Genomic DNA, 18,614 nt, shown 5'->3' with positions numbered 1-18,614 from the left:
GTAAGTATGCCAAAGCAGGTCCAGTTTGGGAGCATCTGGTTGATCACCTTCTCCCATGGAAAGCTTAAAATCATTAATTATCAAAGGTAAATTTATATAGAAGTCAGACTATAGTCACTGAAACTAAAATACAGGTAGGTTCTCAATCCCTATGCATAAGGCAAGTTTACACATGGAATAACTTCTCTCTCTCTATTCCCTGGCTTACTTTTGATAGTTGTCTTGTCCTCATCAGTTTGTTTGTCTGTATGTTGTTTATATGCCTTTTGGGTGAATGTCTCTTTAAGGAGCAGAGGTGATGTAACATCCCAGAATATGGATGAGAGTTAAAAAATGGCAGTGATGAGAGTGATTAACTGATTAATATGTAGTGAGGATGGATTAGGAGCTGGGAGAAGAGAGAGGCTGGAAAAAGAAAGTGTATTATTAACAACACAAAAGGAAAAATGGAACAAATTATTAAAATATGAAATCTAAAGGAGGAAAAATGGTTGCAGAAAGGCTACCAGATGACAGCAGGAAACATTGTCTGGTGTATTTTTAGAAGAGAGATGGAATAGTAGGAGAGAGGAGCGTTTCTGAAGACCAGTGAAGAGCCTAAAGGCAGACCCAGGAGGGATCAGTTGTGGTAAGTTTTCCGCATTAGCAGGACAGCCCACCTTGGAGCCTTGCTCTGTAGCAACACATTACAGTCGGGTATCTGGCCCCCGGCCTTGTCAGCTGGTGGCTGTGCGCATAGCAGCAAACACTCCCTGAGAAACAGAAGTATGACGGGTGAGATCCTGGGAGATGGCAACCTGTGGAATAAGGAAATGCTTGTCAGAATAAGTGAAACAAACAAAAATGTTAGCAAATGCTAGGCCACAAAGTTCATTTGGACTAAAGAAGAAAGTCCAAAGAATTTACTATTATTATTTTAGAATAACAAGCCACTAGGAGGGGTATTTTGTTATTGTTTTTTTTTATACAGGTTCAACTGGAAAATATAGATATACTACGGCCAGGAATGATGCCTCCATCTTACTTTATATAGTTTAGAGGAGATTTTAAGGGAAAAAAGATTTTTAGGAGAAAAATAAATTTAAGTGATAGTTCTCTTGAAATATAGTATTAAATTCATTTTAAAATGGCTCAAAGTCCAACTCTACTTATAAGAAACAATAACCACAAAATATTCTCATTCATAACTTCCATTAACTTCAGTCTATAAGGGTTTGATAAGATATATCTACACAAATGCCGCATCAATATGAAGTTTAGAATTCATATCCCTGTTTATTTGTCTTCAAAGACCAAATACCAGTGTTCTTTATTTCAGATATAGACATCAATATCTCAAGACACTTGAGAAGACGTTTGTTAAGAAATGTAGTTACCTATTTCATTCCTGACTTTAGGAATTCCATAAATGAAGGCAGGGGAAGAAACAGCCTCAATGATGAATTTGAGGTTCTGAAAAGTCTAGCATGGTCTGGTTAAATAAAACAACATATACTTAACAGGAGTTGTTATGAGGTTTGGAAAAGAGAAAATTGGGTGATTGGATTAGAGAAGGGTGAGCAAGTATAAATTTGCGTTGAAGTATCTTTTCTTTCTATCCCACCCAGACTGCACTAATGATATATTTCAAGTAATTAATAAATGATAGCTATAGACAAAGGGAGAAAGGAGAAGAAGGTAGGAAGGATGGAATACCTGAGGAGGACAGAGAGAGGCTGGGTCAAAGGTAACAGAGAGACTGCTAGTCTGGGGTTGGTGATGAAAGGTCCCAATATGGGTCCTCAAGCCCCATAATAACATTTCCCTAAACACAAAAGTCCACTTAAGGGACTTTTCAAATTAAGCAAAATTAAGAAACAACCAGAAAAATATCAAGAATCTTGCAGAATTTCTATTTGTATACTGAGAATCAAGGAATTGAGCAAGTGTGTCATAATCATATTGCCCTTGACGATTCCACAGAAGTCACCCACAGTTCCTTTGGTGAGATGTGCTCAGTGCTCTGATAAACCATGTACTGCTTCCCAGTGAGCTGCACTGCCCTCTGCAGAGCAGTCCTGGCGGGCACTAGCTCTGAAGGGAGCAGCATGCAAAAGCGGCATGAGCATCAGCATTCAGTTTTGCATTGATTTCCCACATTATGAGAAAGTTAGGAAGTGTAATAAGAAGAATAGAATAAGAAAATTCATTAGGCTCTGAGGGGAAAAGAAGCTTTTAAAATGGCCTAAAATTAGTGATTTGACTGCCCTATTTCCTAAACCCAAGGCCTAAGTATAAACATTTTAAGGAGGAAGTTCTCTCTGCTTCTTATGTACAGGAATTACCTCCACCATGCCCACTCCAGCGCCACCATTTAGGTTTCCCAGGTGCATTGTTACTGCGGCTTTCAGGCTTTCATAGCGGAATCCTTTGGAATGCAGTTCTATGGTAGCTTGTTTCACACAGAGTTGGAGGTGGGGACAGGGGAGGAGGGAGGGAGGGAGCAAGAGAAGGAGGGAGAAAAGGAAAGGAAAAAAGCTCATCTGTGAACAGACTGCCCACCACGTAGATTCTGAGTAGGCAGAGGGTTTAATGGGAAGAAGGAAGGCACTACTGGTGGTACTTTTACACAGAGCAGGGTCAGGAGAAAGGAGGTGCTTGGGAGGGATCTCTGCAGCTGGCTGCCCTGACAGAGAGCACCGGTGTGGGGGTTTGGGTTGGGCAGTGGGGTGCTCTGCTGACCCAGCCAGTCCGGAGCAGATGAGGCAGCTGGTGAGCTGCTGCCAGCCAGAGGCAGCCGCAAGTAGGAATCGGTGTCAGAGTCCTTGTAGAGTTTATGATTATCCATCTTCATGGGTGCATCAGCACATTTTCAGTGTCCAATGCAGTGACTTTGTGCTGACTTTTTATGCAGTGTCAATTTGCAGTCACTGACACATAGTGCCCTCCACCATACACATGTGTATACTTCTCCACTCTGTATTCAAATATTGCTCTCCAAAGGGATCAAAATGATGGAATAGAATGCAATAATACACTGTATTCATAGGGTCTTTTTCCTAAGCCAACGGAAGCATTTCTTTCTCATATGTCTTGTTCTTCACACATTCTAGCATTCTATTTGTCAAGAATCCATACTACATCAGGCTATAGATCCAACTAATGCCTTTTATATCTTTTTTCTACATCCTTGGCAAAGCATTCCATTATATAATTTTCCTGAACACATTAATCTATTGGTACAATGTGTATGGGCAAGGAGTCAGCTCCTTAGTCTTTGTCAGATGGGGGAATGTGCATCACCTGTGTGAAGACTCGGTCTTCTGATGATGCTGCGAGTAGTTTCATTGTCAGTATGTGTAACGTAATCAGTTCCATATTTCCACAATGATGATTGTGCTGCACCCACAAAGGAGCCCTATCTTGTTTCAGTGCTTACATTGAGTCACTTTTAAAGAAATAAGGAGGAAGAATAATGATTTTCATATCATTACTTATCATCTGAGTACTTACTAGGTACTCTGCACATGTGCTGAACACTTAACATATATGATCTCATTTAATCATCAGAACAACCCTATTAGGTACTCATATTTCTCCATTATGCAAAGAAGTTATGTCACTAAGTACAACTAAGTAAGGCTGCTGGGACTTAAATTCATGACATCTGTTTCCAGAGTCCAGGCTCTAGACCAATGTATCACTAGATTTGTGTCCATGGAGAAGTGTCAGGAGATGTGTATTTTGTTGTTTGGAGGTGAGGAGACATCTAATTTATTTCTTCATCTTTCACTTAAAGAGGTCTTTCCACTACTATTGTATTCCTGCCCACCCAGGAGCACTACTTCTGCCATATCCCAATTCCATTTCCAGTAACTCCCACCAGCCTGGATTCTGAGATGAGACTGCTGGCTTTTCTTCAGCACACTGAGATTCTGAACTGATATTCATCCCAGTGGTCAGCATTTGACCCTTGAGGGAAATAGTCCCACATGTTAAGGAAGGGCAGTTGCACTGATCAATATGGGGGTTGGTGAGGGACTTTATTACAATTTTGAAGCTGTTGAGTACAAAAGAATAAAAATACAAAGAAATCTATACTGGGTCATACCATATCAGTGTGTGGGAGGTTTCTAAATTTTCTCTTTAATTTTAAAAGATTATTAACTTATAAAGCTATACTTGATTAAATCTCAAGTACTACCTAAGCAACCCATCCCTGGAGAGAGCCCTCAGAATGAGTGCATCCTCTGCTTCTCCAGAAACCATTTTAAGTTATTATCTCAGTGCTAGTTAAGATGAAGCAAAGCCTCTTAATAAGCTACTTCTGCATGCCACATAATAAAACAGTTTGAGCAGCTATTTGAACACTTACCCACACGCAATCTGAAAGACTGGCTGTAAACTACTTATAAAGGTTCTCTGTGGATACAACAGAAGAGAGATGGAAAACTAGTTTTAGTTTTAAGAACAGGGATTAAATATGCTGACTTCCAGAAAGACCATCACACATCTGCAATACCCACTGAAAATTAAAAGAAAATCATGTCGCAGTTAATAAATTATGTATGCACACACACACACACACACACACACACCTCCAACCCTCAACTCTAGCTTTTGTCGTTTAGGTGTTTTTAATGGAGAGGGTTTTCTTGTGAGATGAAAATGCCCATATAACTATTTCTCATGGTGTTCTAGCAGAATCAGTTAATAATACCCCACAGCCCCATCTAGCAGACAAGAAACTGAAGCTCAGAGTCAAGGAAGTTACTAAGAGCCCCACAATATAGTACTGGGGTCAACCTTAGAGTTCTGTTCCTAAAACCTCTCAATCAGTTGCTAAGCTAGGTTGACCTCATCAAGTACAGGCATACCTTGGAGATATTGCACATTCACTTCCAACCACTGCAATAAAGCAAGTATTGCAATAAAGTGAGATGTAATCTTTTATGCTGGTGGAGGATCTTGCTTTCAATTTGTGAAACACACATCTATGAAGAGCAATAAACTGGGGTGCAATAAAACAAGGTGGGCCTGTATTAGCAGCCAAAAGGCAAAGCACATAGCACCAAGGTCCCTGCCCTTCCCGACTTTCTAATATTAAAATTGAAGAATTTCTTTTTCACTTATAAGTGGCATTTACTTCACTATAGAGGAGCTCACAAATGCTGGTATAGACTATAAAATACAGCAGAATGAGGCAGAAGAATAAGGATTAAAAGCTGAGATGGGATACATCTAAGGAATGATAAGGATGGAATTAAGAGAATGAGAATAACTAATGGGGTATCATAGGGCTAAGATGATGATAATAGGGTGGAGCTAAGATGATATTAACAAGCTGGGGAACAGTTGAAAAAGCCATGAAAGGAGTGTGGGTGAGATGGTTCAACAATACAAATGGTCTCGTGGAAATGAGGGCAGAGTGCATTTACCAGCTGTGAACAGTGTGATGACAAAATATTAAGCAGAGTTATTTTAACAGTCTAAGTAATCATAGTAATAATAGAAATAAAATACAGTAGATAGAATATAATATGGGACAGTGGTCTCCAACTGCTACATAATGGCTGAAAGAATAATAAAAAGCAGTTATGCTATTTATTTTCAAAACTGGAAACTTAACACCAAATAACAAGTGGAGGTTTAAGCCATTTTTCTACTCGACACTTGTGTAACTAAGACACAGTTGTTCACTGTGCTGTTGACTGTTCCATCGTAATGCACTTAGGAAACTTTGGCATTTAAGCTACAACTTTCAGCCACTTTAGAGAGAAAGCCCACTCTGCAAGGAAACTGGGTTTTCTGTGTCCAGATGAACTGAGTGCCTGAATTCCAGGCAAAATCTACTCTAAAGTTTATGGCACAAAATGACAAGAAGATTAAGTTTGAATATGTACATGTGCTTTTCTCTTTATGGTTTTGATATTTGTTGATTTTCACTTATCATCAATCTTTAATTAACCAAGCTGCTAAGAGGCATGTAGAATAGTGTGTGCTAATTATATTACATTACAGAGTTTGGGGGTAGCAAGTAAAGTATCATATCCCTAATACACCATTCTGCCTTCCTGAAAGAGCCTCAGAAGAAGATTTAGAGTTAAACCTGGGATTTTGATGAGATAACTAGAGAATACCTTCAATCCTGAGCTTTGTCAGCATATACAATTTATGCTTGGTAGCTTAGGGATGGATGGGACCGTGAGGGACAACATAAATTAAGGCTCAGGTGTTCCAAGGAAAAGCACTTCTTATTACCCAGTAGCATGCATCATCAAGCGAATTTGGTTGATCAAATTTTAGGAGAGATTATATTACCACAAGAGTGTGAGATTAAGGAGAAGACTAAAAATAAAAATATATCCTGACAAAAAACTTATTACCTTGACATCATTCTTGCACAGATATAAGTAATGTGGAAGTAAAAGCCTGAGGGAAAAGTTGAATTAGTATTTCCCAAAATAAACTTTCCAGATGCTTTAGCTAAAGCTGACATGACCCTGAGCACTAAGAGAAAGGAAAGGCATCCTTAGCTACCATAGAGGTCCATCTGTTATGAGTCAGAGAGACCAAAACTAGGATCAAAATGCATGACCTGAACGTGATCACTACTACTTTAAACACCCTCAACCCTAATCCTCCAAAAAGTCTGTAATTCTAGTAGTAGGTTTTTCCAGTGAAAGGTGGGGTCCCATTTCTGGCCTTATCACAATAGGAGGTTGTGCCCTGCTCTTGCTAAATTTTTTCAAAAGGCTTTGGATTTTGTGTTACTAATAACTCTCTAATATTTTAGTATTGGTAGGAAGAATAGACACTTTATGGGAGAGATAGACATTGAAATTCATCTGTTTTATAATTGAGCAGCTAAACATGAGTAAGGTATATGTATATATATATATATAAACTCTCCATGATGCTTATTATTTTTTCCCCTTCAGAGCGTGTTTTACCCACAATCCCCCACCCCATTCAAGGTCAGTATGATTTTTATCACTGTAGTTCTACTGCTGGGTCATTCTCCATCATCTATAATGTGCAAACATTCACAAAATGAAATATATTCACAAAAGTAACACACAGCTGAAATAATTTTCTTTAAACCTACAAAAGAAAGTCAATCAATTGCTCCCATTCCAGTTGATAGGCATGTAATAGATTCATCAGCTGACTAAACTTCAGGTTGGTCAGTAGTTTGGAAGATAATACTAAACTCTAAATGCAATTTTTTCTTCAATTACAAGAAACTCTGAACCACATATTTGGAACATGGGCAGTTAAATTCTGTAGCTCATAAAACTATGAATCCTCTCACTGACCACACTCATATTTGGAGGTTTATAGAATCCGAATCTGGAGTATTACTTGTAAAAATGAATTTATCTACTGCCTAAGGTTGAACTCAAGCATATCACAAGGATATTGCTTTTTCTTTAAATCTTGGCCAATTCAAGGGCTTTTCCTTTGAAGGATAACTATTTTAGAAAACACACAAGCAAAAAAGGCAGTCATTCTGTCTTTCTTTTCATAAAAGTTTCTACTCACTCAAATTAAAGTTTGCCTCCTACATCACATTTTGATGCAAGTTGCAGCCCTAACCTTCTAGCTTAAGGCTGTTTAAAGGCAAATTGGCAAATAAAATTAAAACAATACAAAAAAATCTGAAATGAAACCAACCTACCGTAGAAATTAAATTCCAGAAAAGTGATTTGCAAATAACAGTCAAAGACCTGAGAAAAAATGGAAAGTAGGCCATGTGGGGGCTAATGTGGAAAAAAATAAATCCAATTAAACAAAATTATCGTATACACTCTAAAGGAAATGTGCTCAGAATTAAAGGTAGGTAACTGCTGTTTTATTAGTTTAAAGACAGATCATGTTTCATTAACACTTGTCCAAACTGAAAATGAAGCTAGAATTGGGTGTAGATATTCAGAGTGTCAATAGTGCAATGTTTTGCATATCTATGTATTCATAGATATGTAAACAATTATATTTGAAATGAGGATTGCAAGGTTTTAAGGATCAATTAAACAGCTTACTAAAAGTTATTCTTAAACTTTGAGAAGGGTTCAAACTATTTTTAGAAGAACTGTTAAAAAAAATCCTTTCCTAAAACATTAATGAAATCTGTTTCTTATGCCAGCCACTAAAAATAAGACTTAAAATGTGCCTGTTTTTTTTAGATTTGACATCAAACTTAGCATTCATGGAAAATATCCCATTTTGAATTCTTGACATGCCATGATTATTTTAAGACATTCACCATCTAGAGTTGCAGAGATTGACACCATTTTATCATGTTGCCATCTTGCAAGTATCTTGATGTGACAAACGCACACATATACATTTGTCCCAATGGATAACATTTTCAAAAAAGTGCTACATCCAAGATAAACTTTGCACTGTGTCACTATGACTCTTAGTGTCCTTTGTGAGAGCAGTTCTATAGCTACGAACTCAAATACCTCCTCAGATTATGCTTTATGATATATGTAACATTGAACAAAATGAAGCCAGGCACTATTCACCAAGGACAGCTGTTGGGTATTGAAAAACAGTCTGGATCAGTGGTGGAGCATGTGGAATTTTGTTGAACTTGATATTTTCCCACAAACTAAATTGTTGATTGGAGAATGACCCTAGTTTGATTTTACATTGTAGATAGACTGTAGATAGCTTCTGTAGATCCAATAGATTTAGAGAATATAGTTTAGCTTACTAATACTTTGGGCTTCTGCTGGTAGAAATTGAAAAGCTGTTCATGGAGACTTGGGATAGCTGGCGTGAGAGGTTGTTAAGGGAAGACAGTGTCCTCTTAAAGTCCCTATTCCTTACAAGGACTTTATTTTTTCTAGACATCACATCCCTTTTCTCCTTTTCTTTCCAACTGAGATGGCAATCCACATGAAATGTAGTTTCCCATGGGGGTTGGGGGTACTAACTTATAGGATTCTCAACTTTTTTTATAGTGTCACTTAAGTACTCAAATATCTATGGAATGCATGCCAGCATCACTATAATCATAATTATAACACTAGATAACTTCATTTAATTAAATATCATATTCTGTCATCTATATGGAATCCTACATTTCAGACCTAAGTGTTAAAAAGTCTATAAACTATTGATTGATGCAAATGGCTGAAGGTTTTAAGCCAATTACTTTCCTTAAGGCGTTGCAAAAGTAAGAAAGAGAAAGTCCCAAAGATCCTTTTCTGTCCTCCCATCATAAAGAAGAAAACTTTTCTTCCTACTTTCCAGTAACAGAAATGCATGTATATTTTCAGCTGCTTCATTGTTAATATCTCTCACTGGAGGGTCTCCCCCACTAACCCCCTCTACATGGCTCATCAGGCTGACTGGGGACAAACAATGGAGTCACAGCAGGAATGCAGCCCTACACCCTTTCAAGCTGTGATTAAACAAAAACAAAGCTCAATAAGTCGAATGTATTTCCCCTGGATTTCCTTCATCATATTGTTTGATTTTCTGCAGTGATAATGATAATACTGGAATTACACTAAAGGATAATTTATATTGTCTGTGGACAATCAGAAATTTTTCAAATGCCCTTTTCTATTCTGCCAAACACAAACAAAACAAAACAAAAAAAATCAGTGTTCTTCCCCACTCCTAATTTAAAAGATATATATGTATAAAGCTATATATCTTTTAAATATAATAGTTCTCCATCCTTGATCTGTTCCTGATAGGTGTTTTTCTCATTAATTTTAATTTTGGTTTATATATTCTGAAATGAATCCTGAATGGCATATATTTGCATAACTACCTCAGAATATATTGCTGTAGAAACTCCACTGAACTGTAAAATGAGGAAGGAGTCCACCCAGAGGGAACTTTTCTCACTTTGCTAGTCTCAAATCACTTCCCGAGGCCTCTGAATACCAAGCTTCCTCTCGCATTGCCCATCAGGAGGAAAGTGCACCTGGAGATGCCCTCGCACTTGGGAGGACTTCAGGTTAAAAATGAGGTGAGCAAACCAGCCTCGGAAAGTTAAGGCGACATACATACAAGAAGAGAAAAGGACAAGGACAAACAGCATTGTCTTATTTTTATCACACTCAAGTGAAGAATTCCCTTGAGCTTGGGGCTCTCTGGGCTCAATCAGCCCATCCTTCCCTATCACAGAAACTTAAAAAAATTTAATAAGTGGACTGTCTCACTTGTTTGCCTCCCATCTGATTATTTATCCCAGGTGAACAGCCTTTCCATTCACTAACCCAGTGTGGCGAGTGGGCTTGGGAAATGTTGAGATTATCTTCCAGGCTCAGGCATTGCACTTGGTTTGTTCACAGCTACTTGCCATTCAGTTCCTGTTTTTCCATTGATAAAACACATTGCACATGGCCGGGTTTGCATGATTAATACAGCTGTCTAAAGCTTTCTCCAAAAACAAAACAAAATCCCCCAAAATTAAAGTTTAAAAAAATTAAAATCCAATCCACAAACAAACCAGGCTTGCAGAAATCTGAAGTCTGCTTGGTATGCTTCCTTCTGACGGAGACTGGTGCTGTTATGGGCAGGCCTGGCATCCCAACAGCCAGATTCTATGTACTATAGGACAACGGGATATACCTGCCCTCATCCAGCACTCCCAGGAATGGATTCTCAAAATCAGACTCCATGGGATGAGAAGAAAGCTGGAGGAAAAATCCTTAAATAGTCCCTGCTGTAAAGATGACTGGATAATCCCTACAGCTGTACTTATTCTCTGTAGTATATTATCCTGGGTATCAATGAGAAAATGCCTCTTTTCAGCTCCTTACTATAACTGTACTTTCACCTTGTCTAATAATGGTAATAATGATAATAGTAATAATAGCTAAGATTAATAGTGGGCTTCCCATGTGGCAGTAGAGTTCTAAGGCTTCCTGCATGTGTTAACTCAATCCCTGCAACCCTAAGTACCTTCTCCCACATTTTTTAATCATCACAGTACACCCAAATTCCAGTCTACCCATCACAATACTCAGGAACATACATAAATCTATAGCACATTTTAAATAAACTCTATGTATGTATTTATGTTCATTAAATATATATCTAACAAAATTTTCATCTAACACTTTATGTAGTATAACGTTTATAATACACAATACTCAGTTACCTCAATATCCATACACTTTTACCAAGTCTATTTCCAAATATACTCCACACAGAGAATGTATGCCCAACTCATGCAGAGATTTATACCAGAGCATTCATCTTTTAAAAAACTCTCTATAAAAAGCTTTTTAAAAAGAGCTTTCTGGCATCAGCACGTCTAATTTCACACACTTATTCAGTCTGATTTACATACACACCTCTATTAATCATGGATAATTACTAGCATTGTTCTCTTTAATTCAGTTTTCCCAACTGTGAAATGGGAAAGAAATTATATTTTTTATGCCTACAAGCTCAAAGTGGTGTTTTAGATAATATATTAAAGAGAGCTTTCAAGTTCCTAGAAAGAAAGCATGTTGAATTTAAGATAACCTTATTCAGATATGCATATTTCTCATAATTTTTCAAAGTGCTGATATTTAGAGATGTACTTGTATCATATTGTCTGGATACTAACCAGATATAAGCTCAGTGTGGCCGCCTTATAGTTTGATGTGTTATGAATTCTAGGAATATCTGAAATACCCACAGTGCTAACAAGTTTAAATATAAAAGTATCCCAAGGCCAAATAAAAAAATCTTATTTTTTCATCAATATTACAATATTAACTTAAGAGGAGCTGCAGGTTGCACAGTTTCCTATTGTGTGGTACACACACATCCACTCACACACTTTCAGTGCATGCCTGTCAAGTACATCACCACCTGTCAGACTACTTCAAACTCAGCAGTTTAAAGAACCTACCCTTTTTCCTGGTCAAAAGTATAAAGCATGTTCGAGGAAAGGTTTCAGTTTTTATATACATCACTCCTTTCCCACTAACTGGTGCAAAGAGGGCCTTGCTTTTACTGACAGACAGAACTGCAGCAGCTGTGTTGACACAAATTCACAGCACAACCATGAGCCCTGATGAATACACAAGAGGATAATTAAGAGTTACCCTGGCTCCTTTACTGGGAACAACAGTCTGACCTCCTCCTGATTGTCAAAAATAACAGGAAACCAAGTGGAAGAGTTATGCCAATACTTCACCTGGAATCAATACTTCACTTGCCAATCCAATGATTTAGACCTAACAGTGATTTAGACCCAATAGGTATTTGTCTTTGCTGAATCCATTTCTGTGTCTTCCTCTTCTCACCTCTCTATCCTTCCTTCTGCTGTTTCTTAAACAATTCTTGTTCTCTCCCTGTTCAAATCTGATAGCAAGAATAAATCTGAAATTTATTTACACCGTTGTTTAAGTGTCCAACAACAGCTTGGCAGTGTCACCTCTCTCAGAATGTACATTAGCTTTAAGCTAAATGGCTAAAAATCCTACAGCATCAGTTTAAAAGTAGGAGAGTTTTTAGTTCTTTGAACTCTTTTCTAAAGTCTTTCGTATTTCCCTAGTTTGGATCTGCCCACACCAGTCAGCCTTCCCTGATGACCGACCTGTGCTATTGGATGGCTGTGCTATTTAGATTTCTAGATCCAGCAGGGATTTAAAGATGAATAATTTTTTGAAAATCCAAGCTCACAGTAAATTTTAATTTGATAGAAATATTTCTCTTCTATGAGCTTTATGGGAAAAAATCTTTCAAAGTAACAATTACATTTGGGGATTAAGTTTAAGTAATTGACAGTCTTGTCTTTTTAATTAAAAGAAATAACTCTGCGTAAAGAGAGCTCAATGAGATTTGCAGCAGAAAATACATTGGCATGCTGCCCCAAAGGGTGAAAAGACCAGAATCTTGAATGGGCAGAAAATGCTGGCACAGGTCCCTCTAGTCTTTAGAGTGCACCCCCAGCAGAGATTGCTGTGGTGTTTGCATCACTAAGCCATTTTGCAGGAAGGCAACAGTCTAATGTGAGGAGCATTGGTGGGTATAGCGAGGAAGGAGGTCCTCTCTGTGGGAGATTTGCTCTAGGTTTAAGATTCCTTAAAAGAAATGAGACTACTTAGAGTCATTAATAACAACAACAATAATAATACATAGTCTTCCAGAATTCCATCAGTCATCATTACAGTCTCAGCCCCTGACAAATGTTATATCATAGCCCCAGAAAGTATAAACTTAAACTTCAGTCTGCCCCTTGGCTTTCTCTTTTTCATTTAAAAGTCTTATTACTGGTTTGTATTTCTTAATTTTTTTCTCCACATTTTCCACCATATTCATCTTGCACTACATATACACCTTTCTTTTGATATTCTTCAAATAAAACCAAAGAAAAGGTTTTGGTAGTCTTAGCTTCTAAACACTGATTATCAGTCATGCAAGCACCTCAAAGCCATTATGCCCTCTTTCTGAAGGAAACATCTACTTCTAAAGAGGCAACAGACAAAACAACCTTGGCAATAATTTTCCATATGCAGTCACTCTGAACTCACAAGTTCTTGGTGGGTATTTATCATCACAAGTCATCGGTGGGTATTAAATTAAAGGAGCCCTTCCATGGGGAAAAAACCACCTTAAGTGGCCCCACCTTCTTACACCTCCCCATGTATACTGCTGTGAAGAAACAAACCTGCCACATTGGAACACAGCATACATAATGACTTTGGAATTCCAGTTGAAGGTGTTCATATGTACCCAGATGTATGATGGGAGTAGGCAGACTGTTCACTGGGACTCCACTAAGAATTGTCAGCTTCCATCCACCATAAATCAGTGGGTGTGGGGAGAGACTTTACAAGTCATTTATCATGCTTCCTAATTGGACTCTGGAGAGCCAAGCACCATCAGAGTTTACTATGCTGGTTTGCTTATCACTGTGCTGATAAAAAAGAAAACACTTGCCACATCTCTGTAACACATGTGCATGTTTTAGTGCCTAGACATTACCACTAACAGAATATCTTTACTATGAATCATAGCATCACAGCTATCCATTTTTCCTACTTCATCTGCCCCATACTCACAACCAAGATTCTCACCTTCTAAACCTTGCAGTTTCAGTATGACTTTTCTACCTACCTAAGAGGACATCATCGTTTGGGGGCAACAACAGGATACTGTGGTTTACCAAAAAACAAAACAAAACAAAACAAAAACAGTAGGAGGTAACTGTGCCTTAGGTGAGTGTCCATTCTGTTTACCATCCCATCCTCTTCCTCCCACACAGCACCAAGCATTCCCAGCCATGTTCTATGTGGGAACACTGCTTGGCCATTCTAAAATGCTTCCTAAAATATACATGTAGATTTTGTCTGACTTGGAAGCAGGGTATATTTGCAGAGCAGAAACAGCTTAAACAAAAGAAATTAAGCAGTAGCTTGCACTTCTCTCTGTTGACTAGCAAGGTTGAGAGTTCCTTGGGAGATTTGTTCTATTTTCCTCCCTGGAGGTCCAGAACACAGGTAAGTTCATCACTGGAAGTTGCTTAGTGTTGCAGTGTTGAGAAAGACAAAATGATCTTGGAGGTCGGTCTTCCCTTAGGGGATTGACCCTCTCTCTCTAAGTCATTCAGTTAATAGTGTGCCTTCTTATTCTGCATTTAGATGTACTCTCCACTTGCTTTTGCTTTGTATGGTTTATTTTAGAGTTCATGTTTTCCTTGTGATTCCTAATCCTTAGGAGGAATATAAGAAAGAAACTTCATTCTTGATGGGCAGTAAAAAACTAGTTTCTGGCCCAGTATTTGATAATGCTCAATATTTTGATGACACCATTCAAAAAAAAATCTACCCTAATACTTTCTGTGTGCCAAGCTCAGAGCTGCATCTTGTGCAGGACTGTGGCAAACAAAGCACTGGTTGACAGAGCTTGTCAACCAGGTGGGGCAATAGATGAGGAGTTAAGAAATCACAAAAACCTTTGCTAAGTTTACAATCCCTGTGTGGTGTTTGGTGAGCACAGAACAGGGGCACCTTAACTAACCTGGTCTGGTCAAAAAAGGCTTCCAGGAGAAAGTGAACTTTAAAAGGTTGAAAGGAGGAAAGGAAAAGAAGGGCAAACATTCCAGTATGTATAAAGGTCTAGAATTCAAAGACAGCTGAACAATATTAAGTCTAAATAATTTTAGAAATCTGAAAAAAACATAATTTTTGCCTTATGAGTTTCTTTCTTCTTGTCATTTATATCTGGCCTGTTTTTTGTTTGTTTGTTTGTTTTAAAGCAAACAGTAAGCCAATTGAGTTAAAGGAAAGGGGATCAGCATTTCCACCTCTGTTAGACTTTCAGGAGATGGAAGAGTACATGCTGGCTTCATTGTGCAGGCAGGTACCAATCCTGCCCACGGTATGGTGGGGGCCCCATTCAGGGCTAGTTTTCCGGATCCTGAGAGCCTATGTATGATCTGGCAGAGCCTCCAGAGCACAAGCGGCAAACACAAGGCCCACTGGTTGAATCTGGCCCTCCACCCTGTTTTATCCAGGCCCACACCTTGTTCCTACCCAGCAGCAACGTCGAGCTCTTGCTTAACTGTTAGGAAGCAGTTACATTTATACAGTCCTAAAATTACATTCAGCCCTTTGAAGGCAACCTTGAGGCTGACGTGGCCCCTGGTGAAAATGAGTTTGATACCCCTGCTCTAGAGAAAACTTTCCGTCTCTCAACAGGGAGGCTTAATGGTAAGGTTTTATTTTATTTATAGGAATGATCAAGTTGTAAGGAGGCAGCAGTGTTTTCCAGCAGCTGCCCCAGAACCTGGCTATGATGTTATATTTGGAGTTACAGATGGATCCTGGCACTCCGAGTAATAAAGCCACTGAGAGGTGTCCAAAGCAGACCTGCCTTTACCGAATCCTGTGCCGTGGTCATTAGTGCCAGGAATGTGGGTCCGAGGGTAACTAGGCGTATACCGCTATTATTAATCCCTTATCTTCTTATTTCCAAGAGTCTTAAAACCCCAGAAGAAATCTCATAAATTCACTTGTTATCTCTGCATTCAAATTCCATAGGCCAGGTACCTCATTTCATGTTATTTGAATGTTTTTAATTTTGATACATGTAAAATAAAAATACACATTAAATGAATTAAAGACAGCCTTGAATCCCTTAGAATGTAAATCTAAAATGTATTCCAAAAACAATTTAGAGTTGAGAAACAAAAAAAAGAGACAAAGAAAAGCAGAAAGTGAGAAAATCTCTAGAGACTCATCCAAACCTATGCTTTTAATCCTTTTCGGCAAGTAAAGTAAATGAAGGCATGAAAGGCTTTAAAATTCATGTTTTTAAACACGGAAAACATAATCTACGATGCACCAACAACCAGGACTGGGAGGTAGTTCCTAATCTCACTTAATTAGGAGATGACTGGTCTTTAATCCAATAAGGGATAAAGGGCCAGGGTTCTACCCACAGGGGTAATGGGCGCATCCCAGGCACAGGGGCACCGGCACTTCTTTCTTAAGACAAAAACTGCGTGTCTAGCCCAAATACCTTACTGACAGCTGATTCAAACGAGTTTACTTCTGGAGTTTTTCTAAACTTAAGCAAATTTTTAGGTGGAATGGCTCAGGGAAACCCCTTTATTAAACTTAGCCTCTTGAGCATTCTCTAATATTTCAAATCACTGATTACTAAAAATTAAACCTCTCGGGCTAAAGAAGAAACCCACAGGACTTGAGAAAGCGGTCTTGCTGTAAACGACTTGCTGTAGCCTTCTTTTCATGCTGGCTTGCTTGGCGAGACTGCACTTCCCGGAACACTGCCTGCTGTCCCTGAGCAGAGCCCGCCGTGGCTACTGCAGTCAGATCACACGCCTCTACTCACTCTGCAGGGCAATTACGTGAAGCCTGCAGTCAGAAGGACCTCATCAGCCCATAGAGTACATTTTTTATTGCATCATAATTTAATGCTGTTGGGACTATGTTCCTTACAAAAATTAGGCCTCACCTGTCTTGGCTTCTATATGATACCAGCCAACTAAAAAGTCGGGGGAAAGATTCAGTCTTTTGTAACAATGTCAACCCCAAAACCAAATAATCAGAAATTGATAATTAACTTCCCCCAGACGTAGAGGGCATTTTTAAATGGTTGATTTGTTTTTATAAATAGTTTTCTATTCTGATAATAAATGTTATATATTTTCGTATAGAAGTACTTGAAAATTTATGAAACTGTAAAGAAAATGCTGATCATATATAAGCTCTTTCCTCAGACATACATCGTTAATACGATGTAAACAAATGTGTTATCTGAACGTTTGAGCTGTCAGTGTACTGTAAAGTATTCAAGTTAAACCTCCTTAACTGTTCTCTGCCCCCTGCCCTCTCAGAGGCGGGACATGTTTCTGTGGCCCGTGAAAGGCAACCGCAGAGGCCAGCCCTGGGCCGGGGCTGCCTCCAGAGCGACAGGCTCACTCACAGCCCTTCCAACCTGACTCATTTGAGAAGAGATTTCCTTCCTCTGACTTAAAAGAGATTTTCCTTGTGTCATCTCCAGGATTTCCAGTAAGAACCCGCCTTTCAGATGCGGGAGCTCCTACATTCTCTCTCTAAATTGGTATAACAACATTTTTCCTTGTATAAATGTGTCTCTTTTTTGTTTTAATGAAATTACCTTTTACTTAAAAAACATTTTTTCTGATTTTCTTCAGTATGGAACATTCAGTTTGTAGAGGGTTGGTCCACTAATAATGAGAATAAAAAGTGAGTCTCAAATATTTTATTGACGTTACATAAGGAGAAATCATGTCAGCGCTGGTTTTGGTTTGGATGCCTTCACTCATCCCACAGGAAGTTCTCACCATCTGTCCAAGGCGACCAGCACCTTGGTTAATCACTCGGGTCCTTGCTGCACCCAAAACAGCAGCAAACATTGGAAGTCAACTCTTAGAGAAAAAGCCCTTGTAAGTATTTGAAGGTAAAATGTAGGGTCCCTTTAGAAGCCAAATCTAGCTGAGGAAGGCCAACTTCCTTTCTCAAATATTAATGACATGTTAAGACTTCTTCGTATTCCAAGCCAATCTGATAAATTCTCTTAGTAGTTACGATAATGGCGCCATCCATGAACTAACTTAACAAGAATAACCTTAACATTTCAGTTTAGACCTATTTCTCTACTTTGGCTTTTTCTCCCTGAACTAGACCTAGAATGATTACTATGATTCTCAGAGAATATTACTGTAGAAATATTACGCATTAGGGTTTATACAACATGAATGTAGTGTGTGGGAAAAAATAAAAAACCATAACAATCCAAACAGAAATCACAGGCATATCTCTATGTCAAAGAAAAAAAATAGTAATAATACTTGTAAGCTGAAACCAGTAATCCCTAAACCCTCTGAGTACAATGGAGAAATCTTCAAGAAAGAAATTAATAAATTTCAAAGTGTGGCTTTGAAAATTGAATTAATAAAAAAGTCTCCATGTTAAGCCACTATAATAATAAAGGTTTCATTTTTCAAAACCTTGGCAGAAAATAAAACTCAGCACAAAACCCATAAATTCCCATGGAGCACCCTCACCCATGTTATGCTTCAGGTCCTCAGCATCAGCAAGAGAGGAGTCTTCTCCTTTGTTTCTCTTATTAATCTTTTTGTGATTTTAACCCCCTTCCTCTCTCACTTTCTCCAG

The 18,614-nt window shown here is 38.4% G+C and overlaps 1 protein-coding gene and 1 long non-coding RNA gene across 5 annotated transcripts in view; both read left to right on the top strand.

Annotated features, from left to right (window-relative positions):
- The window catches only part of LOC114490454 (limbic system associated membrane protein), a 638,505-nt gene that overhangs the window by 600,166 nt on the left and 19,725 nt on the right, over positions 1 to 18,614 (top strand). For 2 of the 4 annotated variants that reach the window (XM_028504440.2, XM_028504439.2), the window contains exon 7: positions 6,921 to 6,956. The exons of 1 other annotated variant lie outside the window; for it this stretch is intronic. In XM_028504440.2, coding sequence (XP_028360241.1) covers positions 6,921 to 6,956 — 36 coding nt within the window. Of the gene's footprint in view, positions 1 to 6,920; positions 6,957 to 9,915; positions 9,993 to 18,614 lie in introns of those variants that run through there. One more of the 4 variants, XM_036018124.1, reaches the window with a different exon arrangement.
- On the top strand, positions 41 to 5,468 carry LOC118498896. The gene is made up of 2 exons (XR_004901390.1): positions 41 to 628; positions 3,816 to 5,468. It is a non-coding gene; the product is annotated as an uncharacterized LOC118498896 (long non-coding RNA).

The sequence above is a fragment of the Phyllostomus discolor genome, chromosome 2, assembly GCF_004126475.2.
Source record: "Phyllostomus discolor isolate MPI-MPIP mPhyDis1 chromosome 2, mPhyDis1.pri.v3, whole genome shotgun sequence".
Taxonomy (NCBI): domain Eukaryota; kingdom Metazoa; phylum Chordata; class Mammalia; order Chiroptera; family Phyllostomidae; genus Phyllostomus; species Phyllostomus discolor.
This window is presented reverse-complemented; position numbering and strand designations above follow the sequence as displayed.